At 32.3% G+C, this 22,424-nt stretch overlaps 3 protein-coding genes, 2 long non-coding RNA genes and 1 other non-coding gene across 10 annotated transcripts; 4 read left to right on the forward strand and 2 right to left on the reverse strand.

Moving 5' to 3' along the window:
- The first annotated feature begins 149 nt into the window (after positions 1 to 149).
- Positions 150 to 2,096, forward strand: LOC137814602 (small RNA-binding protein 11, chloroplastic). Its single transcript, XM_068617417.1, has 4 exons — positions 150 to 834; positions 1,258 to 1,326; positions 1,431 to 1,537; positions 1,780 to 2,096. Exons 1-4 carry the CDS (start codon positions 669 to 671, stop codon positions 1,885 to 1,887), a joined length of 450 nt encoding a protein of 149 aa, XP_068473518.1. The 5' UTR covers positions 150 to 668; the 3' UTR covers positions 1,888 to 2,096.
- Positions 2,097 to 2,856: 760 nt separating this feature from the next.
- Positions 2,857 to 2,928, reverse strand: TRNAK-UUU (transfer RNA lysine (anticodon UUU)). The gene has a single exon. It is a non-coding gene; the product is annotated as a tRNA-Lys (tRNA).
- A 3,262-nt stretch (positions 2,929 to 6,190) lies between these two features.
- On the forward strand, positions 6,191 to 6,780 carry LOC137816216 (uncharacterized). The gene is made up of 2 exons (XR_011081784.1): positions 6,191 to 6,319; positions 6,414 to 6,780. It is a non-coding gene; the product is annotated as an uncharacterized lncRNA (long non-coding RNA).
- A 798-nt stretch (positions 6,781 to 7,578) lies between these two features.
- LOC137814603 (probable F-box protein At2g36090) lies at positions 7,579 to 9,253 on the reverse strand. Its single transcript, XM_068617418.1, has one exon. It carries the CDS (start codon positions 8,791 to 8,793, stop codon positions 7,810 to 7,812), a length of 984 nt encoding a protein of 327 aa, XP_068473519.1. The 5' UTR covers positions 8,794 to 9,253; the 3' UTR covers positions 7,579 to 7,809.
- A 2,719-nt stretch (positions 9,254 to 11,972) lies between these two features.
- On the forward strand, positions 11,973 to 18,990 carry LOC137814605 (uncharacterized). 5 transcript variants are annotated; one of them, XM_068617420.1, is made up of 5 exons: positions 11,981 to 12,280; positions 12,414 to 12,470; positions 17,197 to 17,406; positions 17,662 to 17,821; positions 18,436 to 18,990. In XM_068617420.1, exons 3-5 carry the CDS (start codon positions 17,269 to 17,271, stop codon positions 18,630 to 18,632), a joined length of 495 nt encoding a protein of 164 aa, XP_068473521.1. In that variant the 5' UTR covers positions 11,981 to 12,280; positions 12,414 to 12,470; positions 17,197 to 17,268; the 3' UTR covers positions 18,633 to 18,990. The 5 variants fall into 5 exon arrangements, with proteins under 5 accessions (XP_068473525.1, XP_068473521.1, XP_068473522.1 ...); XM_068617421.1 differs by having other exon boundaries at positions 11,982 to 12,280; positions 17,168 to 17,406; XM_068617423.1 differs by having other exon boundaries at positions 11,982 to 12,280; positions 17,292 to 17,406.
- A 604-nt stretch (positions 18,991 to 19,594) lies between these two features.
- Positions 19,595 to 20,610, forward strand: LOC137814606 (uncharacterized). Its single transcript, XR_011081660.1, has 3 exons — positions 19,595 to 19,718; positions 19,979 to 20,130; positions 20,274 to 20,610. It is a non-coding gene; the product is annotated as an uncharacterized lncRNA (long non-coding RNA).
- Positions 20,611 to 22,424: the final 1,814 nt, after the last annotated feature.

Consider the following 22,424-nt stretch of genomic DNA (forward strand, 5'->3'; position numbering starts at 1 on the left):
GCTCCACATGTCAACGATTTTTCTCCTTTTTTTTTGTTCATTGAAGCTTAATTCGTTAGAAAAATGTGAAAACCCATAAAAATTGGACACGCGCCTTGAGGGACGTTTGGTTTACATCACAGTGTCGTGACTCTCATTTTCATTGCTCCATCTATATTTCACTCACCAACTACCAAGCCCAATCCCAATCCCGGACAGAGAATCGAGCTTTGGTAGATGGAGGAGGCACTGGTGGAAGTGTGCGAGCCCGCAGATGTGCGCATAGACTTCGCACTCAACTGCAAGTGCCGAGCTGCGGCTTCGTTCTCTAAACCCAACCTCACCAGTGGCCTTCAAGATCAAAACCTCATTGCCAAAAAAGTTTCTGGTCAACCAACTGGGTGGACTCATTCTCCCTTTATCCTTCGACACCTTCAAAGTCATCCTTAAGCCGCAGTCTCGTCTCCCTCGCTCCCACTCCGACCGCTTCCTCGTGAAAACCGCCGAGTTCGCCGCGAACTCGTCCGTGTCCAACATTTAGAATATTTGAAAGATAGGGTGCAGATTCAAATTGGTATGGTGCAGGAAGAATTTGTCATGCTACGTAGGTAGGAGGTGGGCCTGTAGCAACCTAAGCCCAACACTGAGTTGGGCTTCTGGTGTATGTTGAGCCCGTTTGCTCTGCGAATATGCCATGCAACATAAACTCTTCATTTCCCTTGTTCACTGTCTGCAACATCGAATTGAATTCCATGGCGGCTGTGAGAAAAATAATTCAGGTCAATAAAAATAAAACCTTTGCGCCATCTCTTTTAGCTTTTCGCCGAGGAATTGCTTACAAGCTTTTTGTTGGAGGTATGAACTCTCCTTTTCTTTTCCGCCGATGAAATCACTGTATGTTTTGTTCCTTCAGGCCAAAATTAAGGAAATTAATTTATGCTGTTTAATGCCCTTTGTTTCTGTTGATGAAATCTATAGAATAGTTTCATGTTGCCTTTTTATTTGCTTCTTGATGTGAATGATAAGCTTCTTGATACTCTCAGCAATAGCAATTATTTAGACTGTGTTTCTTGAACTGAGCATGCCCTAAGGTTAAGTGTTGTGTCTTGCATATCTTTTATGCTCATATATTGGAAATCAGATTTGTCCAAACATTTTTTAAGTAATTAGCCTGCGGATTCTGTTTCAAATTCATTTTGTTAATTTGAAATGCATGAATCGATCTTAATTTGGAAGGGGGTTATTTATCCATGGAGCTGGTTCCTCATTGTTTTTCAGGACTGTCCTTCTACACCACAGAGAAAGCATTGTCAGATGCATTTTCCAACTACGGGCAAGTTATTGAAGGTATCAAATCAACAATGAAATGCACTAACATTAATCCACTCTGTGTCATCTCATTGTATGATTTTTCTGGTCTTTGACAATTCTGCTGAGTTTCTGTTTTGCAGCAAAAGTTGTGACAGATAGGGTGTCAGACAGATCCAAGGGATTTGGGTTTGTCACCTTTGCTTCACCAGACGAGGCTGAGAATGCCATAACAGAGATGAAAGGAAAGGTAATGATGAAATTTGGGTTTTTACACTAAAATAGTGTATTTTTTAAAAAAAAATTATGATTTTGAGTAAAAAAAAGTTGTACTCCATGCATGGCTTCAACTTCAGACTACACATACCCTGTGATACGACTTCCAATCTGAAGAAAAAAAACACTACTTTGTGCAAATATTAAAATTTGGGAGTCTTGTGTTCTTTGTTGGGTGGGGACTTAGAAGTGAGGACTAACAGAAACTTTTTACAGACAATAAATGGACGTGTTATCTTTGTTGATTATGCAAAGCCCAATATCAACGGTAATGCTGCGATGCCAATTGCCAGAGGACCTCCCGAACCAACACCAGACACTTGATATTATATATATAATGTTTAATATGGTTGAAGCAGAGACAGAGACATTTGTAAAATGGTATCAATCCTTCTTTTATCAGCGGAAGTGATAGGATTCATGAATTATAATACTACAGGCTGTGAGGATTTTATTGTTGTCACCAAAACAATGTACAATGTTATTGGAAAAAAGTGTTTTTGGATAAAGAAAAAATTATTATTGTTTTGAAACGGTGATCGTATTGTATCATGCCCAATCACAATAAAAATTATGATAATGAACATAAGATCATAAACTAAAATATGATAATGATGACAAGATATAATATAGATCATGTATGTTTATTAAAAATAAATTATTTTCTCAAAAACTCTGGTTTTTAATTTATATTTTTATGAATTATGGAAATTGTAAAAAGTATAAATTTGACTAAATTATGCAAAAATATATTTTTATTAATATAAATACCTTTAATATTTAAAAATTTATGTAATATTTCAAAATTATTAATATCTTAAAAAATATTTAAATGACGTAATTCGAATGTGTTACAATAATTATAAGTGAAAAGGCATACAAGATAATGTCTTAAAACAAAAGTATGATATACATTAATAAAAATAAATTTTATTTATATAGTTTTTTATCAAAAAATTATAAACAAATTATATAAGTTTGCTGAAATTAATACTATGATTTAAATGTTCTTTTAAACTATTTCAATAAAAAAAAAGTATCATTATAATTTAAATTTATATGCTTTCCGTGTCTTAATAAAAATACATGAATAACGAAAAATACTCTCATGTTATACATTTTATAAACTTGAGATAAATTATAGCATGAAATCGATAAAGTATAAGAAAAATAGTATTGAAAGGAATACAATAAAATAAGTCATGTAGCTTGCACTGTCATAAAACTCTTCTTTTTAATATACGATTTCAGCTAAATGGATATTTCCAATTCACAAAAAAAAATAAAAAAAAACGCCGTCTGTGGGGATCGAACCCACGACCACGTGGTTAAAAGCCACGCGCTCTACCGCTGAGCTAAGACGGCTTTGATATTATTATAATTTGTAATTATATTTATGTATTATAATGTATATATTGTAATCACTATTTGAAGTTGGTTATTATTGTCCTATCAATTTCTATTGTTTGTAGATTTAATATTTTGTGGAAAGGTAGATGTTTTTTAAACTATCTTATCGAATACGTCATCTTACCAAAGTAAAAGGTATCAACAGTAACAACATGATTTGGAACTTTCATGCTAGTTGCCTTCCATCTCGGATTTCTTATCCTTATTACTTGCAAGTGTTGAATGAAAATATTGACCACAAATTGGTGTAAGTTATTAATTCTTCGTTAAGATATTGTATAAGTACTCCACTATAGATGCGTCAATTAGTAGTTGGTGGTTCAAAAACAGATTGCAATTGATCAATTAACATAGTACAAGTGGCAAATGGAATTTATTTGTTGTTTGTCTTTGGATTTTGAGAAGATGCGTTGTCCTATATTAAATAAAACAGGGTGTTATCGGTTGGTTGGGAAGCTCATTTCAATCGAATTCTCTTTGCTTCTCATAAGCATCATGTCTTCCAATATTATCATGTGTGATCTTTTAAGAAAATATCCAATTCAGGGATTTGTTGCTTCTGTAAGAATAATTAAGGTCAAAATTAGAAATTATTTTTCTCTATGGGATTATACCAATTTAGTTAACGAGACGTCATATCCGTTAAAAAGTTTTAAGGGTACCAAAAAAGTTGCAGAAAGATGGAAATATAAAACTTATGTTCTGTGAAATAAAATAAAATAAAAATAAGCTACTGCATTTATTATGATGTGTAAGTAGTAAGTAATAAATAATTATCTTTTAATCATGAATCTAAAAGTCAAAATACATTAAAGGAGCTTGAAAGCCATAAAATATTGTAATGACATGCCGGCAAGATCTAACTCATGATCAACTATCGAAATCATATTGTCCATGAACGGAATCTTCATAACCTGTTAATAACAGATTATTCATTTTACCAAGAAAATGGATTTTAAAATTACTGCAGAAGGTTCGTGCTTGATTGTGAAATCTAAATAGTAAGTAATAAATAATTGTCTAAGTATGAATCGAAAAAGTCAAATATACATAAGAGAATTGAAGGGCCTTAAAATATTGTGATCGTGGCAAGATCTATTTTGTATGGTACAACTCAACAATCTATCGAACTCATAAAATCAACGATCTTGAAAAAGGCATACACACTTATCAATCTGGTCAACTCAATCCAGCATGGTACATCACATGAATATTCATTCCAAATCCCATGTTTTTATAACTAAAATTGTTTAAATATATTGTCATTCCAATATGCTAGAGTGATGCTTCTTCCAAAAATTCATCAAGACTTTGATCAACTCGAAATTTAATCCTTTTATTTAAGATTAATTTTCTTAATTGAAGTTTTTATCATAATGAAATAATGAAATGTGATAAAAAAAATTAAGTATTAAAGATATTGTGAAATTACAATGTAATAAAGTAAATACTTACTTACTTGTGACCAATGTAGTAAGTATCATCATGAAAATGGAAATGTAATATTTGCAAATTTCAATAATTATCAATTATCTTCTACATTATTTTATATCTAAAGTTTTGATTCTTAAGATTTGATGTAAATCTTATAACAGTTGATTGTATTTCTTTTAAAATGTTTTTTAAATAAGGTTAGGATCAATGAGTGACTATACATTATTGTGACTATTTTTTATATATTTGTAATGATATTATAAAATAACAAGAGTTATCATGTCTTCAAAAATTAAATAAAGACAATGAGATTACAAGGAGATCACTTTTAACATCCTTTTTGCTACCACAAAATCAGAGACACCATTTGTCACAACTTGCACAACATTATTATTCTTCCAAATTCTTTTATTACTATAAATAGATTTTAAGACAATTGTTTCACTTGATTTATCCACAAAATGTTTGCAAGAGACACCATTTTCCATTTGTTCAATCACCACATGTCGAACTACAACTCATTTATTCCATTCAATCATATATTTCTCTAAATGAATTTAAGTATTATCAATCGCCATCTCAAACAATGTACTCGAACTTCATGATAAGTTGGGAGCTTTGAACCCTTTCCATATTCAACAATAAATTTTAATATTTATATAAACGAAAAGTTTCTTACCAAACTAAATGATAAAAACATTGTAATATACGTACTTACAAGTGTCTAAAACCACTAACTCAACTTTTAAACATCTTATTCATGTTTTTTTACTTTATATTTTCTTGAACAATTCCATAAACATGTCTTTAATATTGTCAAGAACAAAGGGACAAACAATGTCATTCTTCTTTGTTCTAACAAGATGATGTTTCATTTTTACAATTCACCCTTACAAATATGTTAATAATACTCACCCTTGACTAAAAGCATATTCATAATAACCCCATTTAATATTTATTATGACAAAAACTCTCATAATAACCCCATTTAATATTTATTTTTTTCTTTTACTTTGTTTGATTCATTGTTTCCATTAATAAATTCAAATAAAGGTGAAAATCTTCATAAGATAATAAACATTTTTTTTAAAACAACTAATTTTCCATAAAAAATAAAAATTATATAATAATTCAAACTGATTTTTTCAAAAATAAATTAATAAAAATAATTATCAAACATTAACTAATTTTATATTAGAAAATAATAACAAAAAGAAATAAATATAAAAATAATTACATACTAATTTAAACAGTAACTTCAATTTTTTTTTCAAAAGAAATAATAAAGAAAAAATCATTTAAACAACAACTAATTCTATATTGAAAAATAAAAAATTAATATATATATATATATAATAAAAAATACATATTAATTTGATTAATAATTAAATTTTAAAAATAAATAAAATAAATCTTAAACAGTAATTATTTTTCTTATAGGAAAAATGTAAAATAAAAAAAGTTAGGTTCACATGTTAAATTATTAAAACAAAATAAAAGATGAAGTGCTGTCTCAATGATTCTTGCAGAAGAGAATCACTGCTGCAAAATATTAAGCTTGAGTTGTTAATTTATATATTAAATTAATAAAATAAAATAAAATAAAATGGTGTGTCAGTAATTCAGAAGAAGCATTCATTAATGCAAAATATTAAAGTTGTGTGAGTGACTTAACAAAAATAATATTATATTATATTTTAAAGTTAAAGCAGCATTTGGCACAATAAGTAAATATGCATTTTAAAATATTATAATGGAAAAACATTAAAGAAACAGTATTCTCCACTCACTGGGCTTCTTTTTCAGGAAGCTTCTTCTCCACAAAGCTTCTTCTGCATAATGCCTCTTTTGCACAGTGCCTCTTCTATGTGAGTTTCTTCTTCGGGAGTCTTCTATCTGCGAGCCTCACAGAGTAACCTTTTCTTGCCTCTTCTCTCTCTTTCTACTTATCAATTTATAGAAAACTTCATTCCAATCACCCTTTTCATCTATTTTTGTGTGTAAAGCTTTGTTTCGTTCATTGAAGGCATGCATACATGAACGGATCGTGCTCGACGAAGTTGATTCACGAATTACACCATTCAACTTCGATTCAAATTATGATTTCAACAAGATGTATCGCTTTGAAAGATTTTTGAAATAAATCACGATTTGAATCATACGATTCTTACGATACTAACTACAGTGTCTGGAATCACTTCCTCTTGTCCATATCAAGCAAGTGCACTATTCAAATCTATATATGAACTCAAACGATCTAGTAGATAATGGTTTTCTAGTCTTTCTAACTTTCTCATTTCTGGACTATATTCCTATTCTGCATCTTGTTATTCGTTGTTTATCAAGCATGCTAATAAATTCTATATTCTTTTACTGATCTTCCTAGATGATTTAATTCTTACATGTAATGATTTAGAAGAGATTACTACAATTAATTTTGATCTGTACAACAGGTTCAAAATGAAGCGCTTAAGTCACTTAATTAAAATACTTTCTCAACCTTAAAATTGCTATATCTAAATTAGGAATTCATTGTTTATCAGATATAAAGGAACTCTCATGATTAAGAAAACTCACCGAACTTAATAACGCTCGTCTCCCTAACTACATCCCATATTATAGGTTAATCAATAAGTACTCTTATACCTAACTAGTACAGTATTGGATTTTGTATATGTTGACACTATCAAAACGTCTCATTTATCAACTACTCATTTCTTAGTTTATATAACATCTATTAATTTATCTTTTACCATATCAGCCTCACTTAATTTATCACAAGGACAGTGTTAAGTGAAAGTTTTTTTAAAATAGTGTCAAAATAAACGTTTTCCACAACACTATAAAGCAACCATTTGTGTTTAAGATACATCAAAATTCACCTACAAGTTTGTTTTTTTCCAACAACTTCACTCCTTGAATAAAACTTTTAAGGATTAAGATTGGACCACATGTCTTAATTCACGCAAGTGTGTAAGTAGATATTGCATCTTCCTTCCTTCATGACTCTCTTATTAGCAACTATTACTTGTGAAGTCCAATAATTAACGTTCTCATTGTAAGATATGAATTTTCCTTTCCAATTTCCAACCTTATTCTGTAATGTGACAACGAATCTAAGTATCATATTAACGTTCTAACTAAGCCATTGGAGTAAGTTGGAGCTGCACAAACTCAAAGCAAAACATTATTCTTTAAACCCAAAATGTAGTACACTAATTAACAAACTCCACCTATTAGCAGATTGATTACTGTTTTAAGTAAGCAGTAATTAAACCACTATAGGACGTTACATGATGAACAGAGCTTAGTTGGTTTAGTTCTATCTGTACAATTTAATTTTGGCTGTGTTTGTAGATGGGTATTGATATTGGTATTGAGGTGTGTATTATAGTATTATATTCAGAAGAAAAAGAGTGTAGAAATAGCCGCAAAGGACAAAAAAGCTAGAGTCACGCACACCATGTCCAACCTTCTTTCATCTCTCATCTTCCTTTCCTTTCTCTCCGTCTTCTTATTTATGAATTCCAAGAATCTATCTTTTTCTCCGTCCACAAATAATGTTCCCCTTTTACCCTCCAAAGCCCTTTGCAAAATCCCCAAACTCTCCCTCCCATTCAGGATCATTCCGTCCATGTCCTCCATCTGCACACACGCTTCCCTCACCTGCATCTCACTCCCGCAAGTCACAGTCACGCTGCACAGCACCGCCTCCCATGCCGAACCCCTCTCCCCGCCGCCCACCACCGTCGCGAACCGGATGCGCACCTCCCCACTCAGCCAGTGCCGCTCAACCGACACCGCCCTCCCGCTTGACACGTTCACCGCGCGCTTTCCCTCAGGATCCACCACTATCCAGCTCAGCCTCAGTTCCTCCCGGAGCCTCTCGCACGCTTCCTCGCTCCGCGGATACTCCATCGCCGTCGCCACCGCCTCCTTCGGATCCAGCACGTCAACTCTAAACGGCGAGCACCGGAACCAACCGGACTCTGTCTCCGTCTCCACCACCCGCGAAAGCACCAGCTGCCTCCCGTGGAATAGGTCCACCGCCGTGACAAGGTCCGGCGTACACTCGATGCTCGTGTGGCGACAAGTGCCTGCAGCAGCAAATGAAGGGAAGCAGTCGGAGAAAAAAGAACGCGAGGCGCGTGGGAACGTTGAGATTATGTGGCGCACCCGTGGCGTCTTGGTGGATGGCCACGTGGCATGGCAGATGTTCTCCCAGAGCTGCTCGTGTTCTGAGAGGGTATGGAGTTGGGAGCACGTGCTGGCAATTGAAGCTAGCGCGGGGCCGTCCAGGCACGTGAGGATATGGGTTTGAATTATATCGGGATGCACAGCGGAGATGGTGGTGGCGCAGCCTCCTTGGTCGATGTCGGTGGCCATGTTATTTGTGCAAGCCACAGTGTCCTTAGTTTGTTTGAAGCAATTACTTCTTTGGCCACTTTATAGAGAATATATAGAGAGAAAGCGGTGGGAAGGAATAGCCAAGGAGAGGGACGATTAAAGGGTCAAAAAGAATTCTCAGACACCTCTTCTTTTTCACTTTTTACAAGACTACCCTTTCCTACCACCGTTGACTCACACCACCATCATGTGAGACTGACTTCACTTATGGCCGATTCGGTATTTCTCTGATTGCCGTCACACACTTGAAATTTGAAAAACCAATAACACATAATTTATTCATGGAAGTGCGAACCCTCATTACAAGCTTATCACACTACCAACTAAAAACCAAAAGATGAAGATGAAGGTAGATTATGCTTGGCCTTTCCCTTGTCAAGTATCAAACTTTAAATACATAGAAAATACTTGTATAAATAGACTCACCACTTAAAACCTGCACTTTCTAACCATATTCACTCAATTTATTGCTATTTTGTTTTTTGTAATCAAATAGTTTTTGTCAACTTGCATTTAATGCAGGTAAAGTATAGATTAGTTACAAAATTATTTAATTTTTAAACATTCAAACCAATAATGCATAAACGTGTACAAGTAATATTAATATTTTTTTAAATGATTTAAAATATTAATATTTTTATTGTTTTTAACTTAAGAAGAATAAATTGAAATTAACTTGTTTTACTTTTCTAACTGTTTTTATTTTGAAATAATACAACAATTTCTTTTTGTAACATTACCTGAAATAACAGTGTGATTTTTTTTTCTGTAAAAAAGCAGTTTGACTTTTTTGTTTTATATTATCCAATACCATTCATTATTTCATCATTTTTGTTTGGTTTAAGATCTATTATAATAATGTCCCCGACCTGCAATTTTTTGACACATGTTAGGCATTTAATGGAATAAAAAACTCGTTCTGACTAGAAAAAATTGATATCTAACTATAAAGATATTGATATGAATCTGTAATTGAATTAGATAGAAAAACTTCTAACAAGTCATAATGTTACCCAATTAGATGAAATTTGGAAGTGGAAATTTGTGGCTATTTATAAGAATATATATAATGAATCATATTATACAACGTGTCTATAACTTTACTGTAAGTACCTACATTAAGTCATTGATTATTGCTAAAAATCAATATTATTTTACTCTATACACTAGAATAAAATATTTTTATGAGATTAGTCTGTGTTATTAGATCCAAATAAACCATGGACTCAATAAAAAATATTATGTTGTAAATAAATCATGATAAAATAAAATTTAAAAATTGGTAACGCTTAAATTTTATACTTTTAAAAACACAGTCAAATCACATTGATTCCACAACATTTTTAGTATTTATCATAATCTTTATAAGTATTTTACTAAGTGCTTCATTTATTGACATACATATTTTTATATTTATATTAGTTTAATATTTAAATTAATGATTTGTTAAAATAATAATTTTATTTTTAATCAATATTTTAAATTTTCAATCAACATAAAGTGCAACAATATACTTCTAAATTATTATAATCTATCCTGTTAATTTTTTACTGAATATTTATGATTGAAAAATTTATATTTTAATTACACTTATACTTTCCGTGTTATGTGATAAGTATTTATTAGCACCGTAATAACAAAATTATTGTATTTTATGGCCTGACACTTTTTCTTATATTATTAATATTATTTTGCACGAGGCCCACGATGTATATATGCTGTACACGCAAACAATAAAATAATAGAAAAATGATTTGAATAGAAGGGTCCATTCCCTTTCCTGTTCAAATTCCATATGTTAGTACGGTAATACTGAATCTAATGTATTATACTTTTATTATTTAGGTTAAAAGCAATTTGATTGTGTATTTTTATACTTGTAAAATATTTCAATCTCATCTTTTTATGTGAGCAATGTTAGTTCCAAAATTTCATCATTTATTAAATTTTGGTTTTTTTTATTAACCTCATGTCTATATAGTAACCAAAATACTAACATAATCAATCTTTTACTTAATTAAATACTTGATGGCTAAATAATTAAGAGATGATTATTATAAAAAAAGTTGTTAAACTGCATGAGTAATCTTAATACATGAATCTTATAAAATCTTCTCTTAATATATATTGATATAGCATAAAATTTAAGATACTAAACTAATATTTTAATAATTTTTAAAAAAATTTCCTTCTATAAGCAACTGACTTGAAAAGAAATAAAATGTATTTTATAAGTAATTATATGTCATTTAAAAGGTGATTAATATCAACAAAAATAATTAGAGTATCTCTTTTGCATGGTTGTAAGTTTAGCATATAAATCTAATAAGACTTTCTCATGTTGTTATGACATCAAATTCGACAAGTTTAGTATATAAATCTTATAAGAATTTCTCTTGTTTTTATGACATAAAATTTAATATACTAGGTTATTAAAATAATAAAAAAATATTTGTATATCTTAAAAACATATTTTACTGCTAACAACTAAATAAAATATCAATTAGAGTGTTATCTTTTAACATCCTTTCATTAAAGTAAAAGTTTAAAAAATATATATCAAAATACCTACAAAAAGAGTAATGTAATGATCCTTATAATATAAATGACCATCTAAAAATCCAATTTTAATATATTATAAATTCAAAGATTAAAACCCAGCCATTGTAATTATGGAGACAACATTTAAGTAAATTTAGAAAGCATTTTCATATATATTTTCTAATGAAACACTTATTTTTCTATAATAACAATACGATTAATATTTACGTATGTCCTTAATATCTTATTGATATTAAATTTATGTCTTATTAATATGTTGAAAAAATGTAAAGAAAATACCACAATATTTTTTCTTTTAAGTGACATTGACATATTAACGGATAAAAAATGTTATCCAAAGTAGTAAAATTTACTTGTCTTTGACTCCAAAATATTAAGAAGAAATGTTGCTTATTTATTTTAATCAATATACCTAAACCAACATTAAAATTATGAGTATTTAAACAACATTTTTTTAATTGTAGATGATTTCATTAACCTTTCGGACATCATTTTTTAAATTATAAGTGTTTTAAATAATATTTTAGATCATATTTATTAAAATATATATAATTAAAACCATTTATTATAGGTATATTACCTTTAATATATCATATAGTTTAGCTATTCTACTTGGACACTTTCACCTCACTCCACTGATTTCAACACGTTCCAACCTAAACCCATTCCAAAACCTCGCTCCAATCCCTGAAAAGCCTTGTTCCAAAACCTATATATTTACCAAATCTCCCAAATCGTACCCTTCGAAACCGAGATCCCAAGAATCCGAAAAATCCAAGAAAACAAGCTCAATCAAGTCAGAATCCTGTTCGTCTGCTTACAGCCACTGATACTCGTGGTTCGTCTGCTGTTCGTTCTTCCAATCTAGCCCCTGTGACGGAAGCAAAACGATGTGAAATTCAAGGTTTAGCTACCTTTTTTCCTTCGATTTTCTCATGGGTTAGGGTTTACGTGTGACCTTGTTTGCATTAGATTTCTTTTTTTCATTGTTTGGATTTTATTTTGAAATGTTTGGTTGAATCGGTCCTGTTCATTAGCATTCCGAGGACGCTCTTTGAAGCTCGCTGATTGTGGGCAGTTCGTGAACGATTCTGGTGAGTCCCTAGTTTTAAACATTGTCTGGTTGCACTCGATATGTTTAGCATCTCAAATACATCAGTACGGGCTTTTGGTATGCTGATGAAATATGTGCTTGTAGCATAGAAATGTGCATATAGTTTATTTTGTGGTTCCGTTCAGTTCTTCCTTGCAAAGCATACTGTGCGTTTCATTATATTGATCAGTTGAAGTTCCCAACAAATTGTCACCACGCATTCTTGCTTCTCTTTCTCAAATATTTCCCATTTTAATGAATAACAACTATCTCTTCAAATTAACAATTGCAGTTTATTATTCCCTGCTTAATTTTGGGAAAATCGTTTTTAACAAATACAAGTCAACTCTCTTGTAGAGTTTTAGGACTAAGGAAACTAGGTAAAGATCTACTCCTGGATTTTCGATTTTTGCCATCTGGCGAGTTTTCTCAGTATTCATCATTCAATTAATCTACTATTATATATTTCATGTGTGTGTTAAGACAATGGAGAAATGATTTTGAAGTTGTAAATAATAATTATAAATTAAATTTTATGCAGGTTAGGTGTGTGTGTATATTAATTCATGAACTGGTTATTTAGTTCATCTAAATATTTTTTTACTGAATATATAAGGGATGCTGATTTTATATACATCAGTAAATAGAATTGTTTTTTGGAAGCAGAAAACACATTTATTAAAGCAAGAAACGTGATTTTACTCATTAGAAATAGGGTACACTGGTTTTCATATTGTTTCCTGTTGCTCATTAGAAATAGGGTACATAGAGTTAATATTTGGTTTCCTAGCTTGGAAGGAACTCGAGCTAACCTTAGCATTTTAAAATTGGGTATGATAACCCTGTTCATTCGCAGCTATGCATGAATCCGGTCGGTGATATTGGTAAAGCAGTACTTGTACAAGTTCTTTGCAGAACTTTTTTAATGAATTTGATATTTGTTGGATGTCATTTTCTTTTTGGTGATGTTATGTAAAATACAATTAAGTTGGTATTATTGTGGAAAACATATTGCATAGGAAATATTTACATAGGAATCCCTAGTGTGAAAAAAGTAGACTTCTCCAAAACAGTATTCTTTTGGTTCATGATGTTGTTGATTTTACAGTAGCTTAATCATTACTATATATTTGAAACATTTGGTAATGCAGGTTGATTAATATTTTAAATGTGCAGGTTATTTTAAAAACATTTGGTAATGCTGGTTTAAAACTATAATTTTTTATATTATTAGAATATAAGTGTTAATGTAAATTATCACATTCAATAAAAAATAGACAAGTTATGCACCATATAATTCAGAAAAACCCACAAACATAATGTAAAAAAGGATTTAGATTGATTGTGGTGTGAAACAAAATTGGATTCTGGGTATTCAATAATTAAATTATTTTAGCTTAAATATTTTCTTTCCTCTTAAAGCTACAAGCACATGTGGTTTAAATCATAGAGCAGTGTTTTCTGGTTTGGATGAAGAGAGGTATTTGGTTCAGGAAGCTCCAAGAAAAAAAGAGAAAAGTAATAAGATTTTATTACCTAAACTAGAAAGGTTGAGAAAAATTGACTTCCTTATCTCTTAGCCATGTTGAGTGATTGGTTTTGTTTGTAGAATGCCAAGTTCATCTGCAGAGGGATACAGAGGTTAGTGAAGTGTTTGTGTTTTGGTTGGTCAAGAATAGTCCATTGATATGGGTGAATGAATAAATTGATTAGTTTTTAGGCAGGCAGGCTGTGAATCAAGTCAATGATAAATAAATTTTGCAAACATGCTTTAATCTTTGGTAGTATTATAACTTATTTATACTATTTTAAACCAGAATATATTCTTATCAGATTCATATATACATATCTACATACATACATATACCTAGTTTATGAAGTAAAACTAGAAAGCAAAGAAGAATAAGGTAACAAAGACTTGAATAAAAATTAACGCATTAAAAGGGTGACAAATGTGAAAGTAAAGAAAATTGATATTCCGTGAAAGTGTTGGAAGCGAAAATGTTCAGGCCCTTCTAAATAGATGTAGAGGAATTTGGAGGGTAATTAGTCATAGATCTTTTACAGTACTTACCAAAATTGAAATCATGATCTTGGCCCAGTTTTGCAGTAAAATTTCATTAGCATGAGGGTTTTGGCTTTCTCATGGTCATGTTCAATGAGATACTGAATTCTTTGCATAATAAATTTGTGTGGAAATGAATTTTGAAGAGTTCTCAAATGAAAAACCTATGCACTTTAAACTCATGTAGCGATAAAAGGATAGAGTGCAGTAAGTAAATTTCAGCATAAGATGATGCAGTGAAGTGACAGTTAAATAAGAGAAGAAAAGAAGTTTACTCCCAGTCTGTTCTGCATTGTCAAACAAAAGTTAAAACTAATTATTACGTTTCCAGTTGCATACTTGGCATTTTATGCTATTGGAAAACAACACTCATAGTAGATCATACTGATGTCAAGGGTTTTGTTTGCATTCTTTGTCTGAATAGATGGATCACCTAAAGCTAATTTCAGCATATTTTTCTTTTGTCTTTTCTTTTTTTCCTGATCAACACTTAAGATAATCAACTTTCTTTTCCATGTTCTTGGGTAAACTGAAACAGAAATTTTGCTTCACTTTGTTTCTTTCTGATGTAATCATTCCCTTTATCAAATCTTATGATTTATTGACCATCGCCAATTAATATATATTGCATTCATTTTGTTGCAGTTTTTCTGTTTCTCATGTAATCATTGAAAATAAGTTTAAAACTTCAGTCTAGTGTGTGTAATCCTCATTAAATTCAATATCAGAATAGTTTGTCAAGATAAAATATCAGTAAAGTTAAATATGTTAAATATACATATAGAGCCGGGGGGGAGTAGGCACATTTTATCTCCATTTGGATCATTACAAGGTATGAAACGAATATATTTCTACTTTTAACACCGGATTCAACGATGTCGTCTTTGTGCTTTTTTTTTTTTGAGATTTTTTTTTTAGGAATAACAATGATTTTAATTTCTTTTTTTAAATGACTTATTTATTAAAGAATAGAGAGACACTGAGAAAATCTATTTTGTAATTTTGTCTTTTAACATAGATATAGTTCTTAAGCCTTTCATTCACTATAAGCACATATTATTAACATAGATATTGTTAATTCAACAGTAGGAGAAATAAGACCAGATCGAAGATGGATGTTATGGAGAAAGAAAGAATCATTTTGGCCTTGTAAGTGAAGAATTTAGAAATGAACTAAATGTTGACCTTTGAAATAAAGACTACACTGTCAATATTGTCATGCAACTAGCATGGCAGCGGATAAGCCGTTAGACAGCATGGTCATAACAGAAAATAATATTAGTTGCACACTATGTACAACTAGCATTGGTGATTATGCACAGTTGATATTGATGGAACTTATGTGAAATATGTGACTAACTTTTTACATTTACATAACATTATTATAAAAAATATTTGTTATTCAGCCGAAATTTCTAGGAGAAAAGAAACATAAATCTATTTAGTTTTAGCTAATGCGCCAATTAATAAATATACAGGGCAGTCCATCAGGCCAGTAGAGCTGGGTGTGGCCCAACGTTTGTTTGGCCTTCATTTAGCTGTTGACATATGACCGATAATTAAGGATCATTATGTTTCATTTCATGCTTTCATGTTAGACATCACTATGTAACTTGACATCTCAGTTAGGCTGACATTTCAAACAACAACCATCTTCAGCCATTTTGATGGGTTCCTTTAAACATGTCTGTTTTCCTTTTTTAAAATATGTAATTCTTTTAGGAGATTTTCCTTAATTAATTCACAACAAGCCTTTCCTTATATATTCTCAAGCATAACTGATGGGTGTTTATCATTTTTCTTATTTTGAGGTATATTTGATTGAAACTGAAGGTTGTGACGTAGAGAAACTTATATTGGTAATATCTGAAGGGTAGAATGACTAGTATGTATGATCACACAATCATGCTCTCTATATCTTACATGGAAATAAAATGAGTAGAAATATATAAGAACTAATATAAAAGTTAAAGGTGTTTGGTTAAAGAGAATAAAGAAGCGAGTAAAAGTAAATTATGTGCAATTCAATGAATTCTATTATTTTTTAAAATTACTCTTCTCTTTCGCCAAACAGTCTACATTAATTTCATAATCTTTTATTCTCTTTAGTCCTCTCCAACAAACACACTACGAGGGAATTCTTACTAGCTTATAGTGAATTTGACACTACCAAATTTGTCATGACATTTCTTTTATCTTTTAATTTTTCTAATGAGGTATGAGTAATTTAGTTTGTACTTCAATGAAATAATAAAAGAGAAGGAAGGAGAGAAAAAGTAAAATAAACTTCTTTCTATTTCATGTACTTATGTTTGGTAAAGTCTCTAACTCCATTGGATGTGGTTTTGATCTTCATGTGCATTAAATATGTTATTTTTTATAATAATTACTTTTAAAAACATATGCGTGTGCATTATTGTTTAAAATTTGATGAATTCACAATCAATAGAGCTATGAAAAAATGTCATGTTTTTTTTGTAATAATCAGTAATAAATCAATAAATTTTTAATATTAATTGAAACTTGAAAACATTAAATAAGTTTTATATTTTAATTTTTCACTTGATGATTTTAAATTTTAACTCGATTTAGTTTAGTTGTTTTTTCAGTGAACTAATTGGAAGTCAATTCAGTGCCTTCGTACTTTTTTTTCTCTTTGCAGTTACTGTTACAATCTCGCCCCTGGTTAATAGTTGCTACTACTCCATCTGTGTTCACATTTTGGAGGTTTCAAATGAAAGTGAGGGTTGTGTGCAGGAAAATTTACGACTATATACGCTATGATCTCAAAGAAATCGCTTTTCCCTCTTCTTTGCCAGACCCTCCTCACATGAAAAAGCGTCGCAAATTGACCTGGAATGATCGTATCTGGGTATGGCCTTTTTCACTACTGCTTATGCCTTTCCAATGTTTACTTTCCTTCTAATTGAACACACTTTTGCTTTCCGTGTAATGGATGTGCATTGTTACTTTTCTTTTGTTTTGATTGTAACAATCAGAAAGAGCTTATTTGCTTGACGTTCATGGTTAATGTTGTTTGTGGATTAAGTTGCAATTTGGAGATACTGAACTGTAGTTAATTGACCGAGTTAGTAATTTAGATTGTACTGAAACATTCAATGTCCAGGTTTTGAAGAGAGCTTCCAGGCTTTATGCTGCAAGCTGGGTTCGTGACATTGGTCCTGACCTTCGGCCAGATGATTATCCGAAGGGTGACATGACTGATGAAACATATGCTGAAAAGAGAACAGCTAAAGGAAAAGAACCCTCAACACTAGAGGATCTTGGTACAATCTTTTCTCTAGTTTAAAATCAGTATGTTATTTGGAATTGATGTCAAAATTAGGATTGTTATGATTGAAGTACAACGGTTCTTGTTGCTGAGGATTTATTGAACAGTAGTTATGGTGTACCTATACTCTTTGGTGTATCTAACTCGGTTGAGCAAGCGTGCGCGAGTTGTTGTAAATTCCCTCACCTGTTTCCAATTCCAACTGATAAAAAATACTGTGTATTCATCTAGTTATGTGAATTACTTAATCAAACTAGAGTGTATTAATGATTTGGATGAAGAGAAAGCAATGAGGATTCTGCCGAATATCTAGTGAACAGTGATTTGGAAGAAAAATCTTATGATTAGCTCGAGCAATTAGTAGAAGGTTTTTCATGGACTAGTATGCCGCCCAAATTGAGTAGAATTATTTTTCCTTGCTATATTTGCAGCTCCAAACCTCTGTTTTCAGATTTTTATGCTGTAACCTCCCTCTCCTTTCTTTTTTGGTTTTAGTTTTCCTACCATTTTTTTCTGGTTAAATTTTCATACCATTGCTTTGAATATTGAGTTTTTAAAGGTATGTTTGAATTTTGACCAAGTGCGTGCATTTTTACTGGAAAATTACAGCTGTAGCTGCTAGAGGGGGGATGGAGACCCTCAGACCTGCTTTACAGCGTGTGTACATGACCAGAGCATCTGCATACAGAGATGCTCTTAAAAGTTTCATAGAAGGGTACCAAGAGGGTGTTCAGCAAGTGATGGAGAAGAAGGAAGATTCCAAAACGCAAGAAGATGCTGATCTACCCCCCAAAAAACCAACTTGAACTTGCTTGTAGAAACGGTGATGTTTCTTTTCTGGCAGACCTACCAATTTTTTGGACTAAGGCATGAAGTTTGACAGAAATTAGCGGCAATTCTCTCTATTAAAGGGTTTTAATGTACATTGCCTGAACATATAGAATCGTATATTCCAAAATGGGTGTATTTTGGATACTACTAAACATCTAGTGGTAGTTCTGAACTTTGTTTTGGCAAATTTTGTTTCAGTTTTTATTTATTTTAGGTGCTTATTAGTGATGTTAAAGGTATGTTTGTTCTCCAAATGGAAGCATTAGCCTATGTTCGTGCCATGTTTCTTTAACAGCTAGCTATAATTAATGATGTATTATCTATTGTCATTTATATGTGCTTCCCTAAAGATTCACATGAAGTTATGGTTTCAATTTACAATTTCAAGTAATAACATCAAGTTATGGTTTCTATCTTACCGTGCTTGATCCTATTATGTGAAAGATTTTGGGTAGAGATGGGGTGGTGGCGAAGTTCTTTAATTTGATCCTCCCCATTTGTGGTTATGGATGCATATAATACAATCACTATATGCATTTAACACAGTTAAAGGTCACTATTGCATGCTTGTTATGTTCACTTAGAGATACGTGAATTCACCTTCTAAAAGATGATATGAGGAAAGCTTCATATATGATTGATTCTGGGTAGGGTTGTATGGTATCTTTGTCTAATACTGTTTACTGGAGATCTTGTTATCATTTTTTATAGATAGAATTACTTTGGCACTCTACGAGATTCCTGGCTAGGTGGACTGAATTATCAGCTGACTCTTGATGCAGCACTTCTACCACGGGTTGTCATTTTTTATTTAAAAATATGTATGTGGCAGACAATTTGGGTCATGAGATGCTAGGTTGAATAGTTTTGGCTTCGTTGTGGAGATTGAGATGACTGAAAAGACTTTTATAATGAGAGATAAGACATAAAATTAGGTCCCCACAAAATGTTATTGATTCTATCTTTCGGTTGATAAGCCTGGTATATGGGTCTATTTCTTTATGAAGATTGCATCTACAGTCTTGGTCTGAATTATGGAGGAATAGTTCTTAGTATTTCAGGTACGAGTTGTATGCTTAACATTATAGGTAGGGACTGTATTCGCAGTCTTCCCTCACGGCCACAGTTTGCGGGGAATCTTTTAAATACAAGTTTTTTATCACTAGTTCTATGATATTGAAGGGCTTGATCTAAAAATTGTCATACATTTTAGTTTTACTATTCTGTAGTGAGAAACAATTTATCAGGATGAATCCATGTGAATGGATGCAGGAAAGAGCATTGTTTTCCTGATTAATCTGTTTAATTTTGTTTTTGGTAGTTCATATGCTGAAACGTGAGGGGGGTTACTGAGATGCAAAGGGAGATTTAGTTGGTGTTGATGCTAATATGAAGACGTACTTTATTCTTCAAGAAGAAATCAAATTCCCATTTGTGTTCTTTATTCTAGAGCTCACCTAAAGGAGATGCAATGTGAGATTCATCCCTGACCTCTCAAAGTAATGCCTAGTGGTGTGGCATGAAAGATACACACTCATAATATTGCTCTCTAATTTTTCTCTTTAATGTCATCTGTACTGTATTACTATCTATGCATAACTGTATCACTCCTGCAGGTCAAAGCTTTCCATTTCTTTGATAGGCCATTATGTGTAGGCCAATGATAAACACCACAATCTGAGGACCCTCCCACTTGCAGAGCCAGTGTGAGCCACCGAGAGAGAGATTGGACGCCTTCTCTAGCAGGAGTTCAATGGGCCTCTTGTGTAAATCTTTATGGGGCCCTAATAATCGCATGACACATTATTTGATTACTCTTAAAGGTATTCTGCACTCCTGTCGTTCTTTTGCACAATTATTTTTCAATAACTTGGATGAAACTTGTATCGATCATATTGATTGAAAGCTAAAAGCTTTGTTGAAGCCACTGTTTAGACACAGTGATCAGTTCAAGCTCTTCTCTCTTCCCCTACGTCCTACAAGAATTTGATTATTCTCTTTCTTCTTCCTCTGTGAGAGACAAGGGGCAAGAACTTGTACTCGAGTTTTGGTAATTAAGTGTGTTGGATCATTGATTAAAAGCACTTCACTGACGGGTCACATTCTCGTTTCATCAGCCCCTGCTCGTCGTCTATACAGGCAGTTGATTGTACGACAGCTAAAACTTCAGTCAGTGAAACTGTCTTTCTTCTCCTGAAAATACCTGTTGTACCAGAAGTTTGGAATTTTTTCACCTTGGATCCACGTCACCTTAATGGAATAAAAAAACACTAGAAAGAGCGTGTACGTGCAGAGGAGCTATAAACTTAGTGATGGAAATCAATCAACTCAAGTGGACCAAAACTATTTCACTCATTGTGCCTTACCCATTAATCAGTTAATAAGCCAACAAGGGAAACCTGAGGTTGCTTTGCCTCAATAGCGTTGAACTAGGTTTTAGAGAGTACTTCTAAGTTGTGAATTACACAATTAATAATTAATAGCTGATAAAAACAGCATTCAATGTGAGCCGTACTGCATTGCCTCGAGTGACATACTGCTTTTTACTTGCTTGCTCGTAAGGATATCCCTGTCTCCCTTTTAGTTTACGGTCTATATTCTCCATTTTCCCGTCTTTGTTTAAACATTTTACCCTAGTTACGTTGTGAAAGTTTTTCTCTTCCCTTTTTATTTCATTGCGTGTTGTTTATAGTTTGCAAAAACTTACAACTGCACACAACAGACCATAAAAAACAGGTCTGGCCACAACCGGGGGTGGGGGGTGGGGGGGGACCATGGTCTGTTGACATGCACAAATTTATTTGTCTTCAGCTTCCCCAAATAAATGCGTCATGAGATATTTCTACCTGAAAATTTGCACGGAAACAAAATTTGAAATATCAGGTCTTAGGAGGAAGCAAAATCCAAAATATCCCCCTTGGAATGATGATCATTCCTGTAGGCTCTAGCAGCTAATATATATCTGCGTATATACTATGGATATAGGTTATCTAAAATAAGTAATATTAGTAGTTGATGATACAGTCATAGTTTGTTATGGATGGTTGAAATTACATACCTTGTGGAATAAGGGTTTTGTTGTTTGTTTGAGATTACTTATTTTACCAACATGCTTAATTTTAAGATGGCAGGATCCATAAAATATATGCTTTGCTGAGTTGAGATGTGAGTACCACCACTACTAAGAGGTGGAAGCATATAGCATGTGGTTTGTGTTGCTTAACTAGAGGAGTGGGCTTAGTAGTACGTCTTTGGCCGTGTTATCTATCAAGTCAAGTCAAGTCCACCCACCCACCCATTATACCCACCAATACCAACCAAATAGCAGCACACCATCTGTGGCACCATGCCTTACCTCCCACGTATATTATGATTAGCCTTGTGAAAATCTTGAGGCAGAATCCCAACAGTAGTAAATTGATTCCTCATTTCTGATTTCCAATGACCTAAAATTCTCCATCTAGCACTGGGATGACGTCACCCAGCTCTCTCAGTGGGCCCATCAATACCACTCCATACCTTACCTTCTGAATCTGCCCTCTGGCTGCAGTCTCTTTTCTTTTCCCATCACTACTCTCCACCTTCGGGTTTACTCATTGCTACTCTTCTGGTGTGAAAGTTTGGTAAGAAAATCAGGGATTCGTTTCCTTTTCTCCCTTCTAGTTTTTCTATCATTTTTCTTTCTGCCCCTCCCACCTTCATTTCCCTTTCCCTTTCCCTTTTAGGCAGGGTTTGAGGGGAACCTGACAAGTGGGTTAATTGGATCA

Source organism: Phaseolus vulgaris, chromosome 1 (assembly GCF_000499845.2).
Source record: "Phaseolus vulgaris cultivar G19833 chromosome 1, P. vulgaris v2.0, whole genome shotgun sequence".
Taxonomy (NCBI): Eukaryota; Viridiplantae; Streptophyta; class Magnoliopsida; order Fabales; family Fabaceae; genus Phaseolus; species Phaseolus vulgaris.